General features: G+C 62.8%; 1 protein-coding gene across 1 annotated transcript; it reads left to right on the forward strand.

The window, feature by feature from the left end:
• Positions 1-9,225: 9,225 nt before the first annotated feature.
• On the forward strand, positions 9,226-23,015 carry GIGYF1 (GRB10 interacting GYF protein 1). Its single transcript, XM_074941490.1, has 26 exons — positions 9,226-9,450; positions 9,960-10,016; positions 10,132-10,211; positions 10,686-10,815; positions 12,235-12,330; positions 12,651-12,762; positions 12,978-13,086; positions 13,188-13,228; positions 13,626-13,838; positions 14,092-14,312; positions 14,715-14,838; positions 14,953-15,147; positions 15,808-15,953; positions 16,311-16,470; positions 16,886-17,052; positions 17,567-17,682; positions 18,724-18,828; positions 19,156-19,256; positions 19,334-19,416; positions 20,273-20,401; positions 20,812-20,967; positions 21,495-21,646; positions 21,759-21,916; positions 22,128-22,291; positions 22,378-22,519; positions 22,865-23,015. Exons 3-26 carry the CDS (start codon positions 10,177-10,179, stop codon positions 22,915-22,917), a joined length of 3,108 nt encoding a protein of 1,035 aa, XP_074797591.1. The 5' UTR covers positions 9,226-9,450; positions 9,960-10,016; positions 10,132-10,176; the 3' UTR covers positions 22,918-23,015.
• The last annotated feature ends 1,573 nt before the right edge of the window (positions 23,016-24,588 follow it).

Below are 24,588 nucleotides of genomic sequence, written 5' to 3' on the forward strand. Positions count from 1 at the left end.
TCACAGTGACATCACAGACCCAGGCAGTGACATCACAGGACAAGGCGCTGACAGAACAGTGCGTCACTGGACCAGGTGTTGACATCACAGGTCCTGGTGATGACACAACAGTGCGGCACAGTGACATCACAGGGCCAGGCGGTGACATCATCTGTTCCCGCGGTGACATCACAGTGTGACAATGGCCCCACCAGGCTAGGCGGTGACGTCATCCGGCTGGGGCCGGGACGTTGCGGTCTCGCGCACCCTAGGAGGCGGGAACCACCATTTTGTGTGTATGTGTGTGTGTGGGGGGGTGTCACGTGACCCGAGCCCGCTATGAGGAGCGGGCGGGACAGGGGGCTCTCGCGCGAGGGCCGTTCCCCGTCACGTGATGCAGGCGCGCGCCGCGTCCGGGGCGGCGGTTGGGGTTGTGAGGGCGGCCCCGCCCCCTCCTGCCGCAGCCTCGCTTTGGGGACGCGCGCGCGCGCCTGCATCACGCGAGGCGGGCGGCGGTTTCCTCCCCCCCGTCACGTGACACCCCCTCCCCCCCCCCCGCTCGCGGCCTCCCTCCGCGGTCCCCGGGCTCCCCCGTCACGTGACGCGGCGCAGCGCCGCCATCTTGGTACAAACACAAACAAGCGGCGAGAGGAGGCGGCGGCGGCGGCGGCGGAAGCGGCGCGAGACCCGGAGCCTCCCCCCCGCGGCCAGGGCCCCCCCCCGGCCCCGCCCCCCGCCAGGCCCCGCCCCGCCCGGAGCCGGGCGCCGCGGTGAGACCCGGGGTGCCCCCCCGCCCCTCCCCCACCCGCGGGACCCCCCCGGGCCTGGGCCCCGCCCCCCCCCCCGGCCCCGTAGCCATGGAGATTCCGGGGGGGGCGCCCCATTTTCCCAACAGCCCCTCCCCCCTCCCTGCCCAGCTCCCCCCCCCGGCCATGGGGGGGGCTCTGCTCCCTATGTGCCCCCCCCGGGGCAGAATCCCAGCCCCCTTCCCATGCAGGGCCCGGGGGGGGAGTGTGGGGATCCCCCCTCCCCTCCCCCCCATCCTCACGCTGAACCCTCCCTCACTGGGGGGGTGCGGGGGGGGGCACCGCTGATCGCTGGCTGGCGGCGGGGGGGTGGTTTGGGCACATGCAGCCCCCCCCCCTCGCTCGGGGCAAAAGTGCCCGGGGGGGGTTGGTCTGCCCAGGAGCCCCCTTTTCTCCCCCCCCCCAGGCGTGCTGTGCCCGTCCCCTCCCCCTCCCTGGATAATCCCCCCCCGGCCCCCCCCCCGTGGGTTTTGTCTGGTCACCCCACTTGCCCGAGCGGCTGCACGAAGCGGGGGCTGGGAGACGGGCTGGGTGCGGGCGCCTCTGCAGCCCCCTCGTTTCTTGCTGTCCAGGCCCCCCCTTCCCGGGCTGCGGCCGCCGGGTCGTTCTCTAGCTACCCCCGGGGGGGTCCCCACATCCCTGGGGGGGCGGGTGTCGGCTGGGTTGTCGTGAGCTCTCTGCCCGTCTGGGGCAGCTGCTGGGCCGGCCGGCCTCGGCCTTTCTGACTCGATGTGTCCCCTTGCTCCTGGGCGAATTTCTAGGCCCCCCCCCCCGTTGTGCCGGGGGCCGCACAGACACCCCCCTGCCCGATTGAGAGCCGGGGGGGGTCCCCGTTGTGCCGGGGGCCGCACAGACACCCCCCTGCCCGATTGAGAGCCGGGGGGGGGTCCCTGTTGTGCTGGGGGCCGCACAGACACCCCCCTGCCCGATTGAGAGCCGGGGGGGGTCCCCGTTGTGCCAGGGGCCGCACAGACACCCCCCTGCCCGATTGAGAGCAGGGGGGGGTCCCCGTTGTGCCGGGGGCCGCACAGACACCCCCCTGCCCGATTGAGAGCCGGGGGGGGTCCCCGTTGTGCCGGGGGCCGCACAGACACCCCCCTGCCCGATTGAGAGCCGGGGGGGGTCCCCATTGTGCCGGGGGCCGCACAGACGCCCCCGACGGGCCACTGGTGTGGGTCCTGTGGGAGGGAATGAAAGATGGCAAAGAAGCGTCCGTCTGTCCGTGTGGACGGGGGCAGGTCTGTGGTCGTTCTTGGCGGGGAGAGTCACATTGGAAATAAGGTGTACGTTTCTGACAGGGCGGGTAACGAACCGTTGGGACGACGGACCCGGGATCGGGGCGGGTTCCCCGTCAGCAAGGGCGGTTTTCCTAAAAGCCCTGCTCCAGGGCAGTTCTCTGGCTTGGGGGTGCAGCGGCTCAGACTAGATGTTTGCAGTGGTCCCTCGTGCCTTTGTCCATCTAGCTACGCCCACCATGCCAGCGGCGGGGGCGGGCAGCCTCCGTGCCACGGTGGTGCTCGATAACGGGGGGAAACTGAGGCAGGGTGATGGGAAAGCGGTCACGCAATTGGTGGTGGCAGCGCTGCTGGGGAGCGAACCCAGGGGTCCTGAGTCCCAGTGCAGTCCTGCTGCTTCCTCTGTGCCCGGCGCTGTACAAATCTGTGCCAGAAGAGTCCTGAGGTCCAGGTGGTTTGAAAGGCAGATGAAGTCCTGGCCAGTGTGAAGTCTTGTGCTCACGCCGCCTTTGCTGCCGTCGCGTCTGTTTGTCTTCTAGTAACGCACGGTCAAGGGGGCGGGGGGTAACCACCACACCCCAGTGGGGCAGCTGAAAACTGCCAGCCTAAGAGAGTAACTGTGGTCTGCTAGGTCTGTTCCCTCTCTGTGCAGCCGGGGCAATCGAGACATGGCCCCCAGGAGTCTGCACCAGTGCCGGGGTTGGACCTTCGCGCTCGGTCTCCCAGCTCCGGGGGCCGCATTTTAGTGTTGTCATCTCGCTGCCCTCAGAGAGGCCGCAAATTTTTAAATCCAAGTCGGGGCTGGGTTCAGGCTTATCCAAGAGACGGTTCAGAGGTGACTTGATCCCGGGCTCTAATGTGGGGAGACATCTTTCCGAGGGGACAAATTCAGACTAAAAACAAGTTGTGGGTTTGCACCGGGGAGGGAAATTTAACCCACTGGAGCAACTGACCCAGTGACCCACCTCCTGGAGTCTGAATCAGGATCGGGGGTGTCTTTTTAAAGGATACGCTCAGCGTCTCAAAAGCAGAAATTGGGGGTTCGGTGCAGGATTCCTGGGGCAAACGTTCTCTGATCCATGATATGCGGCCGGTTGGATGAGACGAAGTAATGACCCCTTCCAGCTTTAAGATATCTGAAAGTTCATCTGTCCGCGATGCTTTGTGGAGTTGAAGTGAGGTGCGTCTGTTATAACTGTGTCCGTGAGTTAGCTCTGGTGGTGGAAATGTGTCGTAATAAGTCTTTATTCAGAGGGTCCTGCTCTTGGTCCTAGGTACTCCCTTGCGCAAGGTGCTGTACAAACACCAAGTAGTAGATGGTCCCTGCTTTGAGAGCAGACAGACGTAGGCAGAGTCAACAAAGTGATGGCTGAAAATGTCCTGGTAGTGCCACAGTGAGGTGGGTTTAGTTACGGGGGAGGGAGCTGGATGGGGCAGGTGTGGGGGGAAGCAGAGATGGGATAAAGTGAAGGCTGTGTTTGGAGCACAGGTATGGATATGACTGAGGTCTATAAAATCGTGACTGGTGCAGAGAAAGTAAAGAAGGACTTGTTATTTACTCCTCATAACACAAGAACTAGGGAAAAAGAAAAGGAGGACTTGTGGCACCTTAGAGACTAACAAGTTTATTTGAGCATAAGCTTTTGTGGGCTACAGCCCACTTCATCGGGGTCACCCAATGAAATGAATAGTCAGCAGGTTTAAAACAAAAGGAAGTATTTTTTCACACAACGACCAGTCAACATGTGGAACTCCTCACCAGAGGATGTTGTGAAGGCCAAGACTATAACAGTGTTCAAAAAAGAACTAGATAAGTTCATGGAGGACAGGTCGATCAGTGGCTATTAGCCAGGATGGGCGGGGATGGTGTCCCTAGCCTCTGTTTGCCAGGAGCTGGGAATGGGTGACAGGGGACGGATCACTGGATGATTCCCTGTTCTGTCCATTCCCTCTGGGGCACCTGGCACTGGATACTGGGCTAGATGGACCTTTGGTCTGACCCAGTCTGGCTGTTCTTATGAATGCTTGTGTGAACTGAGTGTTTGAGTTGGGCCAGGGATACAGATCGGTGTTAAGGCTGGTTATTTCTTTTAAATGTGCCGAGAGGGTCGTGCGCTATTATTAATAGGCCTGGAAGGTTAGATTTCTATTATAAATAGCAGAATTGTCTATTTCACGGGACGCACGCAACCCATGGGAAAAATATTTCCATGGATAATGAACATTTCCAGACCGGCAAAGTCAGAATAACGCAGCTTGAGAACTTATCCTTAAATCAAACTAAGAAGTTTTCAAGCAGCATTTTTCTTACTTTGTCCCTGAATTTCAATTATCCATGGAAATATTTTTTCCAGGGGTTGGGTGTTTCCTGTGAAATTGACGTCTGTTTTGACGTGTGGCGTTAACGATGTTTTTTAATGGTTCTAAAGCTTTAACTTTTTGAATCTCCCTCTGCGGTAATTAAATGATGACTGACTGGCCCCTCTGAATTTCCTGCAAATGTGAACAGTTAAATCGATAAAACCACAGCATTTTGCACAACTGTGCAAATTGAAATTGAGAATCAAAATAATGCTTAAAAATAAACCATCCATCAAAATTATTTTAAAAAAATCCAAGCCTGTTTATTAACTACTGGGTATATTTGAATGTGTATCCGCTTTCCCAGAACCTATTCCTATCTGTGCTCTTCGTCTGTACCGTTTGCTGTTTGTATAGGTTTAGCAGAATTCAAGTTTTACTTTATTTTTTAATTTTGATGGATAATATTGATTTTTATATTAGGGCATTGTAAAATATTTTTATTTTTTAATTCACGGTTGAGGGGAAATTATTAAATCATTATTTAATGACAGTAGATGTTGAGATTCAAAAAGTTAAATGTTTCTAACCGTTAGAACACATTGTTGACGTCGTGTGTCAAAACAGACAAATTCTCATAAGGTTTCAAGCAGCATTTTTCTTACTTTGCCACTCTGTACATTTCTGTTATCAGTGGAAATATTTTTTTCCTCGGGTTTGCGTGTGTCTGGTGAAATGGATGTTTACCAACATTTACTGATAAAAATCCAATCCTTCCAAGCCCACGTACATAGAACACGGAGTCAGGGTTGTTTTTAGATTTGCGCTTTAACTTTAAAGAGCTGCCGGTAGCTTAGATGTTAGGCAGCCTTTAGGTCTTGCTAGACTTGGGATCGCTACCTGGTTTGTGTGGCCACCTCGGACATTTTTACTAAAGCTCTGCTCAAGCAGAAGTTAATTCTCCGGGCAGCGTCACCCAGGTGGTCAGCCTAATCAGTGAGATTCCAGCTGAGGCTCGTGAGCTGCAAGTGGCTTTTTAATGAGTCTCCTCTTTGCAGCATGTGATTGATTAATAATTATATCACATCAGGATTCTTTTACTGTGGCGTTGTTCAAAGGTAGTTGATAAAATAATACTTGGTCATACTCATTTGCTGTGAGAATAATGTGTAAAAATGATTTCCCTGTCATACTGGTTAAATATGAATCTCCAGCACTATAGTAAATGAAATTATATGGTCGCACTGCTGTGGCTCGTTTGGGTAATGTGGCTCGCTAATTTGGCTTCTGAGGTCTGAGGACAGGAGAACCTCGGCATGATGAATGACTCGGGGAATGGAGGTTGTTCGTAACTCTGAACAAAACGTTCCGATTGTTCTTAAAAGTTTACCACGGACCATTGCCTTCATGCAGCTTTGAAACTTTAGTGCGCAGAAGAAAAATTCCGCTTTTAACCATCTTAATTTAAATGAAACAAGCGCACAATTTCCTTACGTTGTCAAATCTGCTTTTAAACTCCCCTGTATTTTTTTAGTAGTTTAACACAGAACAGTCCTTTATTTGCCTTTTATCTGGGGTCTCTGCTACTGTCTGATTGTGTACTTCCAGTTCCAAACGAGGTGTGTGGTTGACCTGTTGGTTCGTAACTCTGAGTTTCTCCTGTATCTCTGGGCTAGATGATTCCAAAGCCGGCCGGGTCGGTTGTGATCTACGAATCTGCTTCAAAATAGAGCCCTGGTCTTGTACCACTGTGCGGGACGTAGTGCAAACAACCAAAAGACAGCCCCTGTCCCAACGAGCTTGCAGTGGAAGGGTAAGACAAGAGATAGCAGGTATATGGAAACAACGGGACAGTGTTGGCACAGCGCCATTGAGGGTTTTTTGGTAAGCGTCATGGCCAAAGAGAGCTTCAAGGTGCGCGTGAGGGGGCTGTGGTAGAAAAGGTGAAGAGGCTCCTTTGGAAGTTGAACCAGTGAGCAATGGAGGCTGATGGGACGCGCCAGGCTGAGCGTCGGCGAGCTGATCGGTTGCAGGGGATCGGCCCGGAAAGGAAAGACACGTAGCCGATGTTTCTCGCCACAGAGAAACGGGAGCCGGCGGAGGGATGCAGAGAGAGAGACCGGGCTGTGGGGATGGAGAGGGAAGGCCGGGTGCTGGAGGTGCTCTTCCTTGAACTGCCCACATCAGGCCGCTGGGCGCTGCCACGACAAAAACATTGTGCCGGGAAAACTCCCAATCAAAGTAGTGTAAGACAGTAGCCAGCTACCCTCTGGTAGCTCTTGAGACCTGCCCACTGGGCTGGTGCTGATGGGAGTGACTTATGAATATTTACCAAGGCCTGGGGGGGCCGGGGGTGACAAGGTGAGTGAGATAGTGTCTTTGATTGGACTCTCTTTTATTGGATCAACTTTGGGCCGGGAAGGAAACCGGAGCGTCTGAGCTCAATCTGAGTTTTGGGGTAGATTGTTGAGCAAAAGTGGTTTACCCACGTTGTGGGAGATCACTTAAAATGGAGTGGGGGATTAAGGGTTAGCCAGCAGCAGGGGGTGCGAGAAATTGAAATTGAGCCATAAAACCCGTGTCTGAGGCTATGAGTTTTTAGTGTCAAATTCATAACTCCGCTCAAGTGCCCGGGCATGCCTTCCGAAGGGGACCGGGCTGTCAGACGTGGGGTGATGGCTGGCTGGTGGTGCCCTTTCTCGTGTTTTGCTGTGAGTTCATTGGAGAGCGCAGTCTGGTTTCACCCACGTAGTTGTGACTGGGGCATTTGACATCTCCGTGCATTTAAGGCAGCTGTTAAATGTCAAAGATTCCCCCAAAGCCACGTGGTGATTGTTGGGGACTGAATGTTTGGTTTTTTTTTTTTTTTTGCGGGGGGGCAGGTTTCAGACTTGAGACATGGGCGGGGGGGTGGGAATTGGAGCACTGAGGCACTGATCCCCTGAAAATCAGACAAGTCGGGGGGCCCAAAATCGTTGCTCGCTTTTCACAACCTTGGCTGTATATTTTGTAGCTTGTCCCGAGATGGAGAGGGGGGCATACTGGGTTGGGGTGGGGAGGCAGGACTCCTGGGTTCTATTCCCAGCTCTGGGATGGGAGTGGGGTCTAGTGGTTGGAGCTGGGGAGGGATCACAGGGGGTATCTATCTTCACGTTTTGTAGAAGGAGCCGGTCCAACCTCTAACTGGGACAAGTTTCTGGGGGCTGTATCACAGATAACATCAGGGACTGGGGCCCCGATCGTGCCAGGTCCCTGCCCCCAGGAGATTACAATCTCTTTGTTAAACTTGCGTAAATGTCAGAGGGGGCTTTTGGGGCTGGATGAGCGGGAGCTGAACATGGGTAACTTCAGCGTGCCTGGGAGAATATCTTCCTGGAAAGAGTCAGAGCGCCGCTCGCTTCGGGTTGACAAGTCTGAAATCTCGCTGGGGAAATGAAGTTGATACAACTTCGATGGTATGATACGGCTTAGCGGTCACTGGGAACACAGCGTAGCGTGGAGTGAGCTCAGCACGGTGATCTGCTTTATTCGCATCTTAGCCAGACGTGGATCGGAAATTGGCCTCCTGGCCAGGATCCGATTCTCATGAATGCCCCTGCTGTGGGATTATTTCTGTGTCCTCCGAGCCAATCAAATCCCCGTGAGGCCGGGCGCTGCCCAGACACACGGCAAGAGACAGGCCCTGCCCCAGCTGAAATCAGGGCCCCGTCGTGCCGGGTGCTGCCCAGACACACGGCAAGAGGCAGGCCCTGCCCCAGCTGAGATCAGGGCCCTGTCGTGCCGGGCGCTGCCCAGACACACGGCAAGAGGCAGGCCCTGCCCCAAGTCAAAGGAGGCAAAGGCAGGATCCTTATCTCTGTTTCATAGCTGCCCCGATATTGGCCTGGCGGGTCTGCTTGGTGCCTGGACTAATGCAGATCCCCTGGTCTCGGCCGGGGTGGGGCCCCTCGCTGAGGTCTCGCATACGCCTGGCTGTGATACAAACCCCCAGCTGGTAACACTCCCCTCAGGCCTGCGGTTGGGAGGGGTGCCCTGGTTGGAAATGATGCGGCAGTTTCCTGTCAGGTTCTAGCTCCGGGGTCTTTGCCTCCGAAAGGCCTCGGCCTAAGGGCCGGGAAACTGCTGTTTGTGAGTGATGGAGCGAAGTGTAGTTAGAGCAGGGATGCTGGGAGCCAGGACTCCTGGGTTCTCTCCCTGGCTCTGGGAGAGGAGTGGGGGCTGGTGGGTTAGAGCCGGGGCGGGCTGGGAGCCAGGACTCCTGGGTTCTCTCCCCGGGTCTGCCTAAGCGCCCCACGGTTTGGCCTTTGTCCGTTAGCTCTCGACGGTGGCCCTGCCAGAGGATTGGCCGCTCTGCTCTTTGTGGTTTCCCACAATCTTGACATGGGTGTTATGCAACCTTCTCTTTCTCCCCCTCACCCCTTCCCGCCCCCGGGCTGGGCTGCCTGGCCTTGCAGCCGTTCCGGCCCAGGCCCAGCTGGGTCTCTGCTGGCACCAGGGGCAGGCTGATGTGGCACCTGTCAGGCTTCAGATGGTATTCTGGCCCCAAAGAGCCTGTGGATCTCCCTGCCACATGCTGATGCGGGTGCTCAGAGTCAGGAGTCCTGGGTTCTAGTCCCAGCTCTGGTTTGGGGTCTGGTGGGTTAGAGCGGGGGCGTGGAGGGTCAGGACTCCTGGGTTCTGTCCCTGGCTCTGGTGGCTTAGAGTAAGGGGTCCTGGGTTCCCTTTGCCTTACATCCTGCATAAAGGACAGTGCAATGGAAGCTCTATGTTCTTGTGCCCTCCAGTGGCTGTGATGGGAATTGTTCCACTGTGTGTCCTATGCCCTGTACTGGAGAATTACCTCCACTCCACATACTGGGGGCTACGCTCTGCAGGGTACAGGGGTCTGAAGCCAGTGGGGGCCCCCCCGAAGCCATCACCGTGTGGACTAACGCTTCCCCTCTTTCCCCAGCAGCTCTTCCCAATGTGAATCCGGCTTCCGACTCTGTCGTGGGGGGAGAACGGCCCAAAAGCCTCATCAGCCCCCCTGCCCCACAAGCGACCCGGAGAGACGGGTGCCCACAGATCCCCCACCCCTTCCTCTCGGAAATCCCCCAGCGCGCTCGGACCAGCAAGCCGCTGCCGTCTTGGTGAGAAACGCTTCGGGCGTGGGGGGAGAGAACCCAGGAGTCCTGGCTCCCAGCCTGCCTGCTCTAATCCACCAGCCCCCACTCCTCTCCCAGAACTTGGTGGGGAGAGAACCCAGGAGTCCTGGCTCCCAGCCCCACTGCTGTAATCATGTAGACCATGGAGCTGGTTCCTGGGGGAGGCATATGGAGGCTTTGGGGGGTAACGTTGAGGGGTGGGGGGATAGGCTAGAATTATTTATCCCTTAGGTAATGGTAGATATCTGAAATGGACCTGTGTTTTGGGGGACCAATGGAGAGCGGCCAAGAGCCCCCCTACCTTTTCCCGTCCAGAACTCCCCCTCCTGGGCGGGGGGGCCTCACGCCTTCTTAGCCCCCCACCCGTAGCTGATCTGCACTGGGAAGGCCTGGGTAGGGGGAGACAGCGGGATGGGGAGATGTGAAATGGGGAGTGGGGGGATAGTCCTTGATCCTAACCCTGCCCCCCCTTGGGTTCTGTCTCCTGGCTGCAGGTTCGCTGCTGTGGGCCCAGCCTCCCACGGTGAGGGGCGTGGGGCTGTAGCCAGCAGGTAAGGAAGGGGGGTGGGGGGCTGTGAGAGGTTGGGGTCAGGGGGGCAGGGAGCCCAGAGCGATGGGATGGGGGCGCCCGCCTTTCATCGCCCGGTTTCCTTCCTCGCTGTGCAGGTCATAGGACAACAGAAGCTAAACTCAACGCACACACAGAGGGCGATGGCCGCCGAGACGCTCAATTTTGGACCGGAATGGTGAGCACAGGGAAGTGGGGGTCGGGGGAGCTGGGGGGCAGGGCCCAGGGAGAGCCACAAACACCGGTTGTCCCTTAACTTCGGGGCAAATAAGTTGATAATGCACCCTCTAGACCCTGTTCCCCAAACTGGGAAAGAACCCAGGAGTCCTGGTTCCCAACTCCCCCTACTCTAACCCACCAGCCCCCACTCCCCTCCCGGAGCCAGGCAGAGAACCCAGGAATCCTGGCTTCCATCTCCCCCTACTCTAACCCACCAGCCCCCACTCCCCTCCCAGAGCCAGGCAGAGAACCCAGGAATCCTGGCTTCCATCTCCCCCTGCTCTAACTCATTCTAAGTTAACCCTAAAGCCCCGCTTGAAGGCTCCTAGCTGGCCAGACGCCCTTATGGCCTCGCTCTGTGTATGCAGCCATGTGCGTGTGGAGCCTGGCCTGGTCCTGTCGCTGACTGTCTGTCTGTCCCGCTCCCGCCCAGGCTCCGCGCGCTGTCCAGTGGGGGGAGCGTGGCTTCCCCCCCGCCCTCTCCTGCCATGCCAAAGTACAAGCTCGCTGAGTATCGCTACGGCAGAGAAGAGATGCTAGCACTTTATGTCAAAGAGAACAAGGTGCGTGTGTGCCCGGCTGGTGGGGGGCTACCAGGGGCTGGAATTGTGGAAGGGCTTTGTAACACCCCCCCCCCCCCCCCGGCCTCCCCTGCCTTTAAGGTGCCAGCCAAGGCAGGTAGCCAAAGCCCAGTCCATGCCAAATAAATGTGGAGACTCCAGCCTGGCAGTAGGGAGCACAGGCCACTAGTTGCACAGAGATGGGAGATCCCCCTGCAGCTTCTGCCCCCCCCGGGACACTGACTCGGTGAGGTTGCACAAACCTGGCACTGCGCATGGACCGGGACAGCCCCAGAAACACCCCAGGGCCCTGCCCCTCCAGGCCAGCTGTGAGCAGGCAGGCTCAGCAAGGCAGAAGCCAAGTGTGGAGGGATCCAGGTGGGGGTTTAGAGGGTTCTGTGTGGGGCAGTCTGGGTGCAGGTGGCTCAGTGGGGGATCCGTGTGTGGGGGTATCTGGATGCACAGAGGCTTGTGGGTGCTCTGGTAATGGGATGCTGCAGGGGGGTGCAGGTGAAGGTAGTTGGGGCTCAACGGAGGGGGGGGGTCCAGGTGTGGGGGGTTTCGTGGGGGTTCAGATGCTGGGGGAGTGGGGCTCATCTGGGGCAGGTTTCTGAGTGCAGGGGGCTGGTGAGGCTCAGTGGGTTTGGGTATGAGGGGGTCTGGATGACGGGGGATGGGCGGAAGGGGAAGCAACTCCCTGTACAGGGATCCCTCCCCCTGCAGCTGAGGAGCGATGGGTGCAGGAAGTGGGGGGTGGGGAGTTTGCAGAGCTTCCTGCAGCCAGGGGAGAAATCTGGGGTGGGTCTGACCTGGCCCCAGAAGCCGTGCAGGGAAAGAGGAAGTCCCGTCCTCCCCAGCCCAGCTGGGAAGAGCAGCTGAGCTGGCGCAGGGTAGGAGCTAGCAGCCAGGTATTCCCAGTCCTGCCCCCTGCCCCACAGTGATTTGCCTCTCTGCCGCCTGCCCTGGGGCCCCCGAAACATACTGCTGGGGGGGAGTCACATGACCACTCTTGTGTCTTCCCTTTGCTTCCTTCTGCGGGGAATGAAAGAACTCCGCGGAGGACAGAAATTCTGCACATGTGCAGTGGCGCCAAATTCCCCTAGGAGTAAAACAAACCAGGGCCGGCCCAAGGAATGTCAGGTGACCAGGGGGCAGGGTTCTGGCTGCCCAATGGGGTGACCCCTAATCGGTTGGGATAAGGGCTGTTGGGGTCCGAGTTCAGATCACCCACAGGGGAAGCCTGGTGTGACTCTGGGGCTCCCCTTCGAGATTCACAGGGGGGTGTGCGCCCCAAGTGAAAGCCCTGGCTTTGGGGGTGGGGGAGGCCACCAGAGAGGGGGTGACCCTGCTGTTTTTGCGGGGGGGGCAGGGGAGGTTTGCTCCCAGCCGCACCCCCCAGCTGCTCTCTCCGTCCCCGCCCAGGTCCCGGAGGAGCTCCAGGATAAGGAATTCGCTGCCATTCTCCAGGAAGAGCCGCTGCAGCCGCTGGCCCTGGTCCCACTAACGGAGGAGGAGCAGGTAGAGGGGCGGGGGGAGCACCTTGGGGACACCCTCTGCTTGTGCCAGGGGCTGCACAGACCACCCCCCCAACAGAGATTGGGGGGGGCTCTGCAGAGACAAGGGACCCCCTTACAACCGAGATCCCCAGGGGCAGTCCTGGGGATGGGACATGGGGCCTTTTCCCTCTTGGGGCGCCGGCTCCCATCCACCCCACTGGCTGGCTCAGGGGGGGCGGGGAATGGGGCAGGGGCCTGGCCCCTCTGTGGGAGCCAGCCCCGATCTGGCAGGCTCGAGTGATGTCTGGGTGCTAACCCCCCCGCCCCCCGGCTCTGTTACAGAGGAATTTCTCCATGTCTGTGAACAGCGTGGCGGTGCTGAGGCTGATGGGAAAAGGAGGCGGAGCCGCTCCCACTGGAGTCTCCCGGGGGAGGGGCAGTACCCGGAGCCGAGGTATCTAGGGGGAGAATTGGGGGTCCGGGCACCAGGATCTGGTGGGGGGGATGGGGATGCGGGGATAATGGGAACCCACAAAGGGGGGCCCATGCCCTGGGGGGTGCATGGGGACCGGTGGGGGCTGTTCCTGGCGGGACCCTGGGAGTGGGGCAGGGCTGGCCCAGGGAAGCCCCCCGTTGGCAGGCCGGGGTCTCAGCGCTCTCTCCCCGCAGGCCGGGGCCGAGGCGAGAGCGGGTTTTACCAAAGAAGTCCGGAGGAACCGGAGGGGGCGTTTGGGCGCGGGGCCCGGGAGATCCACCGCAGCCAAAGCTGGGATGACAGGTGAGTGCGGTGGGGGGGGGGCGTGGGGCATGGGGCGTGGGCTGGGGGGGCCTGTGGGGATTAGGGGGCCAGGCTCTGACCTCTCCCCTTCTCTCCGGCAGGGGCGAGCGGCGGTTCGAGAAGCCAACCCGGCGGGACGGAAGTAGGTGGTTCCTGGTTGCCTGGCTGGGGGGGGGCTGTAACAGCCCGGTCTGTCCGGGGGGACACCCTGGGGGAACCGAGGACTGGATCAGGGGGAGCCATCTGTCGGGGATCCTACAGAGATATTCACAGGAAGAGGGGGTCCCCACAGTCATGCCTGAGAATTGGGGGGCCATCTACTGGGAACACCCAGACACCTTGAGGAAGAGGGGGCTCTGTCCGCCACCCCCACAGGGAGCTACCCTTCTTCCAGGTGCTCTACTGCGGGGGAGGGGCTCCCCCTTTCCTTAGCAGCTGCCCTGTAGGCGGGGCTGACCCCCTGGTGGTTGGATGTGGGGGGGACACGTGACTCGGGCCCCCCCCCCCCACTGATTGCCTCTCCCCTTCTGCCCCCCCAGCCCGGGCTCCCTTCGAGGAGGGGGCCCTGCCCCCCCGCAAGGACTATGCCCGCTCGGACAGCAACAACTGGCGGACGCTGCGGGAGGAGCAGGAGGAGGAGGAGGAGGCGGGGGGGGGTGCCGGGCCCACCCCCGCCGGGGCAGCCGCAGGGGGCAGCTGGCGGCTGAGCGGGGCCCGGCGCGAGAGCGAGCGCTGGCGGTCGGCCAGCCCAGGTGAGGCCTGCCGGGGAAGCTGCCGGGGGGGGGGGGGGACGGGGGGGGACTCTGGGGATTGTGGGTGGGGCAGGCTGGGGACGGGGCCTGTGGGGGACCCCACCCATGATGGGTGGTAGGAGGGGCCATAGGACAGGCTGGGGGCAGGGCGTGGGAGGTCCTGTCCCTGTTCTGAGGTTTTGGGTGGGGCCGGGAGCACCCCTCGTGGCAGCCCAGCTCCCCCCTGCTCAGCGAGTAACCCCCCCCCCCGCAGACGGCGCCCCCCGCTCGGCCGGCTGGCGGGAGCACCCCGAGGGCCGGCGGCGCAAGTTCGACTTCGACTTCCGGGAGCGGGAGGAGGAGCGGGGCGGGCGGCGGCACCGGGGCAGCGACAGCTTCGAGGACGACAAGGACGGGCTGCCCGAGTGGTGCATGGACGACGAGGACGAGGAGATGGGCACCTTCGACTCCTCCGGCGCCTTCATGCCCCTCAAGGTACCGGGGGGAGGGGGAACCCAGGAGTCCTGGCTCCCAGCCCCGCTGCTCTAACCCACCAGCCCCCCTTCCCCTCCCGGAGCCGGGGAGAGAACCCAGGAGTCCTGGCTCCCAGCCCCGCTGCTCTAACCCACCAGCCCCCCTTCCCCTCCCGGAGCCGGGGAGAGAACCCAGGATTCCTGGCTCCCAGCCCCCCTGCTCTAACCCACCAGCCCCCCTTCCCCTCCTGGAGCCGGGGAGAGAACCCAGGAGTCGTGCCCCTGAGCCCTGTCGGTTGGGCCGGGGAGTGGGCAGAACGGTGATCAGATTGACATGATTTGGGGTGGGATGCTTCCCCATCGCTATGTGCTTGGGGGTCCTGGCTTGACCTCTGACCCCTGAGCCCCTCCTCCTCTCTGACAGAAGAGCCCCAAGGAGCCAATCCCTGAGGAGCAGGTGTTCGACTTCCATCCGTTGCAGGAAGATGACGAGAGGTCGGAGGGGAAGGAGGACGCCGAGCCTGGCTCGAAGGAGGCCCCTGAGAAAGGTAAGGAGGGCGGGGGGCTCGTGGGGGGACCCCACTCCACCTGGCTGTGAGAGGGTCGGGGGGTTCGGGGCAGCCCCCCAGGTGGTAACCCGTTCTCTCTTTCTGTCTCTCCAGAGACCCGGAAGGATCCCACGATGGCCCTGGAGGAGAAGCGATGTTCCCCGCCCGGCGCCCCCTGGCTGTCGGGCCCCCCCTTTGCTGCTACTGTTGCCACTGCCACTAGTGAATGTGAGAGCACCCTGCTGGGGGGCTCGGACCCCGCCGCGCCCCTTGGCACCTGCGACAAGGAGCCGAAGGCTGCTGCGGAAGGTACCAAGTGGGCGGGGGGATGGGGGCGGGTTCCCCCGCTGGTGGCCTTGAGCCTATTAGACTTGGTACGATCCTGTCCCCATAGGTGTGGGCTGGTGGTGGTTTCTCCCCCATCCCAGAATGCATTTCTCCCTTGAGGGCCAAGGGAGCCAAGACATTTTCACAGCTAGTGTCTTCATTGTCCCCTTTGGAAGTGGGCACTGCTGGAGTCTGCTGAGAGCCTAGCAGAAAAGATCCCAGCCCCACTCAATGGGACGTTCACTCTGGAACCTACTTATGGTCCAGGCCTCTCCTGCTAACCTCAGTGGAAACCATCCACCTACCTTAACACCCCCTTGCAATGCTTCTCTAGAGCTGAACGCTGCCTGAGCCTGCTGAGAGCCTGAAACGATAGCTTCCTATGCGTCTTAATGAAGGGTGTTCACTCTGAAACCTACTAACGTCTCATCTCAGTCTGCTGATTTTAGCAGAGACTGTCCGACTGCCTGTCTGCGGCGAGCCCGAAATGACAGCTCCCAGAGCCATCATGAAGGCTACCAAGGCTGGGGTCGTGGCCTATCTTAGGACCCCTCTAAAAAACAGGGGGTGGCATTATGGAGGGGGGGTGGGGGAAGGGGTAATGGATCCATGTAGTGACCCCTTCCCTCCCTCCTTCCCCAGGGGACCCAGGCGTCCTGGGCCTCCCATCTCAGCTCAGCCCAGGCGCTGTCTCCACCCTCCCCTCCCCTTCCTCCACCCCCAATGCTGCTACTGAGTTCTCCATCGGGGACACCGAGGACGACGATGGGATGAAACATCTTCAGCAGGTGAGCGGGGGAGCCCGGACTCCTGGGTTCTCTCCCCAGCTCTGGGAGGGGAGCAGGGGCTGGTGGGTTAGAGCAGTGGGGCTGGGAGCCAGGAATCCTGGGTTCTCCCCCCCACCCCTCCTCTCTGGGAGGGGAGCAGGGGCTGGTGGTTAGAGCAGGGGGGCTGGCAGCCAGGACTCCTGGGTTCTTCTCCCCCCCCCCCCCACTCCTGGTTTGTGCTGTGGGGAAGAGAGAAGAACCTCCCGCCCCCAGCTCAAGATAATGTCTGTGCTGCTCCCAATCTGCCCCCCCGCCGCCCTGCTGTGCCCCCGGGTTTGGGGGTGGCCAGGGCCTGGTCTCACCTCTGTCCCCCCCCAGGAAGCTGAGAAGATGGTGGCCGCGCTCCAGGAGAGCTCCATGGACGAGGAGCGCTTCACCCAGGCCATCCAGGAGCCTCGCAACACAGCTGCCGCCCTGCCCCTCTCCCACGAGGCCGCCATGAAGTGGTTCTACAAGGACCCCCAGGGGGAGATCCAAGGTGTGGGGGGGTCACAGCAGGGAGTTCCTCTGGGTTTCCTGTCCCCGGAGCTGCAAGATCCCCCCTGCCCCTTCTCGATTCCATACAGCAGCGGGGCAGCAGATTCCCGGCCAGGAACTCCCTGTCTGCCCCCGGCAGTGCTGCTGTTAACCAGCCGCCCTGCCCCAGAGGTGGCCACGTCTCAGCGCCAGGCGAGGGTCCCCGTGTCACCAGCCGCCCCGCCCCAGAGGTGGCCGCATCTCGGCGCCGGGCGAGGGTCCCCGTGTCACCAGCCGCCCCGCCCCGGAGGTGGCCGCATCTCGGCGCCGGGCGAGGGGTCCCCGTGTCACCAGCCGCCCCGCCCCGGAGGTGGCCGCATCTCGGCGCCGGGCGAGGGGTCACTGCATAAGCATCCTTGTTTCTCCGCTCCCCGCAGGGCCCTTCACCACGCAGGAGATGGCGGAGTGGTTCCAGGCCGGCTATTTCACCATGTCGCTGCTGGTGAAGCGAGGCTGTGACGAGGGCTTCCAGCCGCTGGGCGAGGTGATCAAGATGTGGGGAAGAGTGCCTTTCGCTCCGGGCCCGTCGCCGCCCCCGCTGCTGGTGAGCCGAGCCCCCCGGGACGGGGTCCGCCCCCTGCCCCCGAACCAGCCTGGGGCCAGGCTCGCCTGGGGGGACCCCCAGCTCCCCGAAAGCCCAGCCTGCCGCTCTTGGCAGTCGCTCACCCTGAATCCCAGAGCCGCCTCCAGCCTCCATCCCCCCAGCCCCCAGAATGGGCCAGGCGGGGAAATCCTGCTCGGCCCAGACCTGGGGGGGACCCGAATCGGTTCGTCCTGCAAGGCCAGGGAGGTGGGGAGCGACTGGTGCCGTGTAAACAGAAACGTACCCAGCTCCTCTCCGCAGCCAAGGGTGGCAGGGTCTGTCCGTCGGCCCCCCATCTACCTTTTGGGGCCCCCCCAGCTCTTTATTTTGCCCCCCACAATCCTTGGTTAGCATCCAGTGGCCGGAGGTTGAAGCGAGATGTCCCGGACTCACAGGCCCCTGAGATCAGAGCCCCCCCACCTCGCATCCGGGTCTGAAACTGGCCCCACAGCCTGTCTCTGCCGTTTGCCCCCAGGGGAACCTGGACCAGGAGCGGCTGAAGAAGCAGCAGGAGCTGGCCGCGGCCGCCCTCTACCACCAGCTTCAGCATCAGCAGTTCCTGCAGCTCGTCAACAGGTACCTGCCAGACAGGTACGGTCCCGGCGCCTCGGAGGGGCTGGGTGCGGGGCGGTCCCCTGTCACCATCCCCCACCACCTCCTGCCATGGGCTGGGCGCGGGGCGGTCCCCTGTCACCATCCCCCGTCCCCTCCTGCCGTGGGCTGGGCGCGGGGCGGTCCCCCGTCCGTCCCCCGTCCCCTCCTGCCGTGGGCTGGGCGCGGGGCGGTCCCCTGTCACCATCCCCCGTCCCCTCCTGCCGTGGGCTGGGCGCGGGGCGGTCCCCCGTCCGTCCCCCGTCCCCTCCTGCCGTGGGCTGGGCGCGGGGCGGTCCCCTGTCACCATCCCCCGTCCCCTCCTGCCGTGGGCTGGGCGCGGGGCGGTCCCCGTCACCATCCCCCGTCCCCTCCTGCCGTGGGCTGGGCGCGGGGCGGTCCCCCGTCCGTCCCCCGTCCCCTCCTGCCGTGGGCTGGGCGCGGGGCGGTCCCCTGTCACCATCCCCCGTCCCCTCCTGCCGTGGGCTGGGCGCGGGGCGGTCCCCCGTCACCATCCCCCGTCCCCTCCTGCCGTGGGCGGTCCCCCGGGCGGTCCCGCGTCCCCTCCTGCCGTGGGCGGTCCCCCGTCACCGTCCCCCGTCCCCTCCTGCCGTGGGCTGGGCGCGGGGCGGTCCCCCGTCCGTCCCCCGTCCCCTCCTGCCGTGGGCTGGGCGGTCCCCCGTCACCGTCCCCCGTCCCCTCCTGCCGTGGGCTGGGCGCGGGGCGGTCCCCCGTCCGTCCCCCGTCCCCTCCTGCCGTGGGCTGGGCGGTCCCCCGTCACCGTCCCCCGTCCCCTCCTGCCGTGGGCGGGGCGCGGGGCGGTCCCCCGTCACCGTCCCCCGTCCCCTCCTGCCGTGGGCGGGGCGCGGGGCGGTCCCCCGTCACCGTCCCCCGTCCCCTCCTGCCGTGGGCGGGGCGCGGGGCGGTCCCCCGTCACCGTCCCCCGTCCCCTCCTGCCGTGGGCGGGGCGCGGGGCCGTCCCCTCCTGCCGTGGGCGGGGCGCGGGGCCGGCCGTGACTCCCGGCCGCTCTCGTCCCGCAGGCCGCAGTTCGCCCAGTGCGCGCTGCAGCAGAAGCTGGCGGCCGGGGACCTGACCCAGCAGCAGCTCACGGCTTTCCTGCAGCAGCTGCAGGCTCTGAAAGCCCGGTGAGTGACCCCCCCCGGCCCCCCGCTTCCCCGCACTCTGACTCCCACTCTCCTGCTGCCGTCTGGGGGGTGGGGGTGGGGGTGGGGGACTTGCACATTGTCTGACTGGCCAGGACTCCTGGGTTCTCCCTGGCTCTGGGAGGGGAGCAGGGGCTGGTGGGTTAGAGCAGTGGGGGCTGGGGGCCAGGACTCCTGGGTTCTCCCCGGCTCTGGTAGCTGCCTTACCCCACAGGAGAGGCCCTGGGGGTGGCGGAGGCTCTCTCTCCTCCCGGGGGCGCTGTGGGGGGGCGAGCTCAGCGCTGAGCAGGGGCCCCCCTTGCCTTGCAGAGCTGGGGAGCAGAACCTGATCCCGGCGATGAACCGATCCATGTCCGTGCCAGACACAGGGTCCCTGTGGGACACGCATACCTCAGCCTCACAGCCCGCAGGTAAGGGGGGCGGTGCGGCGCCGGGGGCTGCAGCGGGGGGCGCCACGCCGGGCCTGACGCTCCCGCCTCTCCCGCAGGCGGTGAGGCCAGTCTGTGGGATGCACCAATTACTTCTTCAACTCAGGGTCCGATCCTAGAACAACTGCAACTGCAACAGAAAGTAAGTGCCGGGCCCAGGACGCCTGGGTTCTCTGGGAGCGGAGCGGGGGCTGGGAGCCAGGACTCCTGGGTTCTCGCCCGGCTCTGGGAGGGGAGTAGGGGCAGGTGGGTCAGAGCAGGGCGGGTTGGGAGCCAGGACTCCTGGGTTCTCTCCCCGGCTCGGGGAGGGGAGTGGGGGCAGGTGGGTCAGAGCAGGGTGGGCTGGGAGCCAGGACTCCTGGGTTCTCTCCCCAGCTCTGGGAGGGGAGTAGGGGATGGGGGGTTAGAGCAGGGGGGCTGGGAGCCAGGACTCCTGGGTTCTCTCCCCAGCTCTGGGAGGGGAGTAGGGGATGGGGGGTTAGAGCAGGGGGGCTGGGAGCCAGGACTCCTGGGTTCTCTCCCCAGCTCTGGGAGGGGAGTAGGGGCTGGTGGGTCAGAGCAGGGCGGGTTGGGAGCCAGGACTCCTGGGTTCTCTCCCCAGCTCGGGGAGGGGAGTAGGGGCAGGTGGGTCAGAGCAGGGCGGGTTGGAGCCAGGACTCCTGGGTTCTCTCCCCAGCTCGGGGAGGGGAGTAGGGGCAGGTGGGTCAGAGCAGGGCGGGTTGGGAGCCAGGACTCCTGGGTTCTCTCCCCAGCTCGGGGAGGGGAGTAGGGGCAGGTGGGTCGGAGCAGCGGGGTGGGAGCCAGGACTCCTGGGTTCTCGCCCGGCTCTGGGAGGGGAGTGGGGCTGGGGGTTACAGCAGCGGGGTTGGCTGCCGTTCGGCAGAGGGGCTACGTGGGGTCTCAGCGCTGCCCGAGTCCCTGGCAGCCGGGTGGGTGGCGTGGGGGGGCTCTCTGCCAGCCGGGGCCCCCCTGACCGGCCCTGCCCCCCGGTGCCGCAGCTCCAGGAGCGGCGCGATGCGGAACTCAGGGCTAAGCGGGAGGAGGAGGAACGCAAGCGGCGCGAAGAGAAGCGGCGCCAGGAGGAGCAGAAGCGGCGCGAGGAGGAGGAGCTGTATCGGCGCAAACAGGTCAAGGCCCCCCTGACCCCCACGGACCCCCGCCCCGCGTTCTCTCCCCAGCACTGGGGCAGGACTCCTGGGTTCTCTCCCCGGCTCTGACAGGGGAATGGGGCCTGGTGGGTTAGAGCGGGGGGGCTCGGAGCCTGGACTCCTGGGTTCTTTCTCCTTTAGCGCGCCTTTGGGCCTCAGTTTACCGCTGTGTTTTAGGGGCCCTGATCTGCTCCCCAGAGGGGTTGTGGGGCTCCCATGGAAGGTAGAGACCCCGGGTGTCTGAGGGGGGCCATTGCCCCCTCCCCCCATCGCCCCCAGGGTCCCCAGATCCCCACTTTGTCCTCCTGGGGGCAGCCGTAGGTCACGAACCGCCGCTCTGGGCTGGGGGGCTCTGGGCCGTCTCCCGGTAACGCCCCTGCTCCCCGCAGTGCCGGCAGCAGGAGCTGGTGCTGAAGCTGCTGCAGGCGCAGAGCGCGGCGCCCTGGGGGGGCCTGGCCAAGCCCCCCGGGGGCATGAAGGCCCTGCTGGAGCTGCAGGAGAGCGAGCGGCAGCTGCAGAAGCAGCAGCGGGCGCAGCAGAGAGTGGTGAGTGGCCCCGCCCCCCGTGCTCTGGCCAGGCCCCGCCCCCAGCCAGGCCACACTCCCAGGCTCTGCCCTGGCCTTGCCCCTGACCATGTCCTGCCCCAAGCCAGGCCTGGCGCCGCCCCGCCCCACCCAGGAGAAGTGTCCCATCCCCTCTGCAACCAGCTGCCCCGCCCCAGAGGTGGGCGCGTCTCGGGGCCGGGCGAGGGGTCCCCGGGTCACCTGCCGCCCCGCCCCAGAGGTGGGCGCGTCTCGGGGCCGGGCGAGGGGTCCCCGGGTCACCAGCTGCCCCGCCCCAGAGGTGGGCGCGTCTCGGGGCCGGGCGAGGGGTCCCCGGGTCACCAGCCGCCCCGCCCCAGAGGTGGGCGCGTCTCGGGGCCGGGCGAGGGGTCCCCGGGTCACCAGCTGCCCTGCCCCAGAGGTGGGCGCGTCTCGGGGCCGGGCGAGGGGTCCCCGGGTCACCAGCCGCCCCGCCCCAGAGGTGGGCGCGTCCCAGCCCCGGTTGCGGTGACCTGGCTTTCCCCTCCCAGCATGGGGGGCTCGGCCTGAACAGCCCCTCGCAGTGGGGCGCCGACTCCGGCCAGCTGTGGAGCAGCCATGAGAAGAGCAGCCCGTGGGACGAGGGCGTCAAGAATGTGAGGAGCCTGGGCCTGAAGAGCAGCCGCAGCAGCCCCTCCCTCGGGTGAGCCCATGGGCTGGGGGGGGGCAGGGGCTGGGGGGGCAGGGGCTGCGGGGCGGGCAGGAGGGGCACCGGGACGGGCCTGTGGCTCTCTCTGACACCCCCCCCCCAACAGGGACAGCTACGGGGGGCCGGGCCGGCAGAGCCGGAAGAAGACGGACGAGGAGGAGAAGCTGCTCAAGCTGCTGCAGGGGATCCACAAGCCCCAGGACGGCTTCACGCAGTGGTGCGAGCAGATGCTGCACGTCCTGAACAGCTGCAGCAACCTCGACGGTACGCCGGCACCCGGACGCCTGGCTTCCTTGCGCCCCTGGGGGGTGCTGGGAGCCTTCTGCCTCAGTTTCCCCGCCTTCTGCCTCAGTTTCCCCACTCCCTGCCTGTTTTCCGCAGCTTGCAGGCCTCTCCTCGGCCTTGTGGGTGGGTGCTTGGGGGGGCGATAGGGGGCTGGCTCTCTTTGACCCCCCCCCCGCCTTCCCCCCTGCAGTCCCCACGGTGGTGGCGTTCCTGAAGGAGGTGGAGTCCCCCTACGACGTGCACGACTTCATCCGCTCCTACCTGGGCGACACCCCGGAAGCCAAAGAGTTTGCCAAGCAGTTCCTGGAGCGCCGCGCCAAGCAGAAAGCCAGCCAGCAGCGCCAGCAGCAGCAGGTAGGGGGCGATCTCCCCTTGCCGGGGGGGGGGAGGGAGGGGCAAGGGGCGGGGCTCCGCACTAATCCCTCCCCCCTTCCCACCAGGAAGCCTCCTGGCTCAGCTCCGGCAACCTGCCCTCCCCGTTCCCGGCCAACCACGGCACCAAACAGCCGCCCTTCGAGGGCAGCCAGCCGGTGAAGATCAAGAGGAGACCGGTCATGCTGCACGCTGACCCCAGCATCCTGGGTAGGGCGGGGCCTGGACGCCTGGGTTCTCTCCCCGGCTCTGGGAGGGGAGTGGGGGCTGGTGGGTGAGAGCAGGAGGGGCCGGGAGCCAGGACGCCTGGGTTCTCTCCCTGGCTTGGGAGGGGGGTGGGGGCTGGTGGGTCAGAGCAGGGGCGGCTCGGAGCCAGGACTCCTGGGTTCTCCCTGGCTCTGGGAGGGCAGTGGGGGCTGGTGGGTTAGAGCTGGGGGTTCGGGAGCCAGGACTCCTGGGTTCTCTCCCTGGCTCTGGGAGGGGCGGGGGCCTGGTGGGTGAGAGCGGGGGGGGCCGTGCAGCCGATTAACCCTTCGTGCCCCGCTCTGCCCCCAGGCTATTCGCTGCACGGCCCGTCAGGCGAGGTGGAAAGCATTGACGACTACTGAGGTCTCGTAGCAATAGGAACTCTGCTGCCTTCTTAACCGATTCAGTCTTACCTGAATGTGCACTGCGAAAGGACGAGGCGGCCGTGCTGCGCCCTCCCCTTTCCTCCGCCCCGCCCCCCGGCGAGCGGGGGCACTGGGGCTGGCGGGGGGGGCGGGGCGGCGCGCGCGCTCGGATCAGGGGGCGCCGGCGACCCGCCTTCAGAAGAGGAGTATGTGTGAGCACTTCTTTCTCCAACACACGAAGCACCTTAAAATGCAACCCGCTGATGCACTTTATCGAGACTTTTTACAAAGAACTGATAAAAAAAAAAAAAAAGGAAAAAAAATGGATTTTTTGTTGATTCTGGAGGAAATTTTTATAAAGAAACTTTAAAAACAAAACAAAAATCGCTCTAGGAAACACTGTTATTTTCACATGGGACGAGGAGAGACGTGAAAATTCGAGAAGGAGAAAAGAGAAGATTTCATTTAAAAAAACAAAAAAACCCACAAAAATAGCAAAACTTGAAGAAATGCACTTACTGCCCGGCCCGCTTGTCGCGAGCTGGCCTGGTGTCTCGCGCTGCGGGGCCGGATGTAAATATCGCTATATACACAGCTCGACACGGGAGGTTTGCTCTCGCCATGTTTGTTGTTCTCTTTTTGGAAGAGACCTTGCGTTTTTTTTTGTTTGTTTTCTTTTTTTTGAAAGTTGCACAACCATGAAACAACCGACTTGCCCCTCCTGCTGGTTCCCTCGTGGTGCCCGGGAGGAGTGGGGCAGAACGGCAACGCTAATGACGGCAGCCGACTCCGGTCCCTGGAGCCGGGTGCTCTTCCCGCGAGCTCCCGCTACTCACCTGGCTCAGGGCGAGCTCCTAACCGGCAAAGCTCTCCTGGCTTCCTGCCAGTTCCTGTCCCCCGTTACGGGCCGCCCAGACGCCTCGGAGCTCCCCCGTTACGGGCCGCCCAGACGCCTCGGAGCTCGCCCAGACGCCTCGGAGCTCCCCCGTTACGGGCCACCCAGATGTCTTGCCTCGCTTCCTGCAAGCTTCCAGGCCCTGCAAGCTCCCTGCATCAAGCTCCGCCTCCCCGGCTGGATTTCCTCTACGAGCTCCGCCTCCCCGGCTGGATTTTTCCCCACAAGCTCCGCCCCGTGAAGCCAGCCTCCTCTCTGCCCCGCTGGGCATTACGCTGCCCAGCTGATAGGAAGATGATTTCTTCTGCCCATGGCTTTTTTGGGGGGGTTGCGAGGCCCTTTTGTTTTTTTTATTAAGCTCTCTGGGCATCTCGTTTATTTAGCCTTTCCTGCGCCCCGTTAGACGTGCGCCCCCATCCCAGTGGCCCTTGGTTGGGGCGGGGGTTGGTTGGTTGGTTTGGTTTTCTTTTTTTTTTTTTTTTTGACGGAGGAGCATTTTTGTGCGTGCGGCGGCTGGGGGGGCTTGCCCCCGCCCCGCACTCATTGATGAATGTATCTTTGGACAAGAATTGGAAAGACAAAATCCGCCAGCCCCTCCCAGCACCCGGCTGGGGCTGCGGCTTAGACCCAAGTAAATAAAGCTCCGGTCACACTCTCTCTTGAGGTAGAGAGAGAGATTTTTTAAAAACCGAGAAACAGTTGGGTTTTCTGTGACCGATCCCCGAGAGGTGAGACATTTCTCTCTCAATAATGCAGCTGTACAGATTTTGGAG

The sequence above is a fragment of the Natator depressus genome, chromosome 28 (genome assembly GCF_965152275.1).
Source record: "Natator depressus isolate rNatDep1 chromosome 28, rNatDep2.hap1, whole genome shotgun sequence".
Lineage (NCBI taxonomy): Eukaryota > Metazoa > Chordata > Testudines > Cheloniidae > Natator > Natator depressus.

What these genes read in the sequence shown, in the direction of transcription:
- GIGYF1 (XM_074941490.1), top strand. Translation starts at nt 10,177, where the DNA reads ATGGCCGCCGAGACGCTCAATTTTGGACCGGAATG. An exon ending in TTTATGTCAAAGAGAACAAG is followed by an intron (nt 10,816 to 12,234) that starts GTGCGTGTGTGC and finishes GTCCCCGCCCAG; the next exon opens with GTCCCGGAGGAGCTCCAGGA. An exon ending in AACAGGTACCTGCCAGACAG is followed by an intron (nt 17,683 to 18,723) that starts GTACGGTCCCGG and finishes CTCGTCCCGCAG; the next exon opens with GCCGCAGTTCGCCCAGTGCG.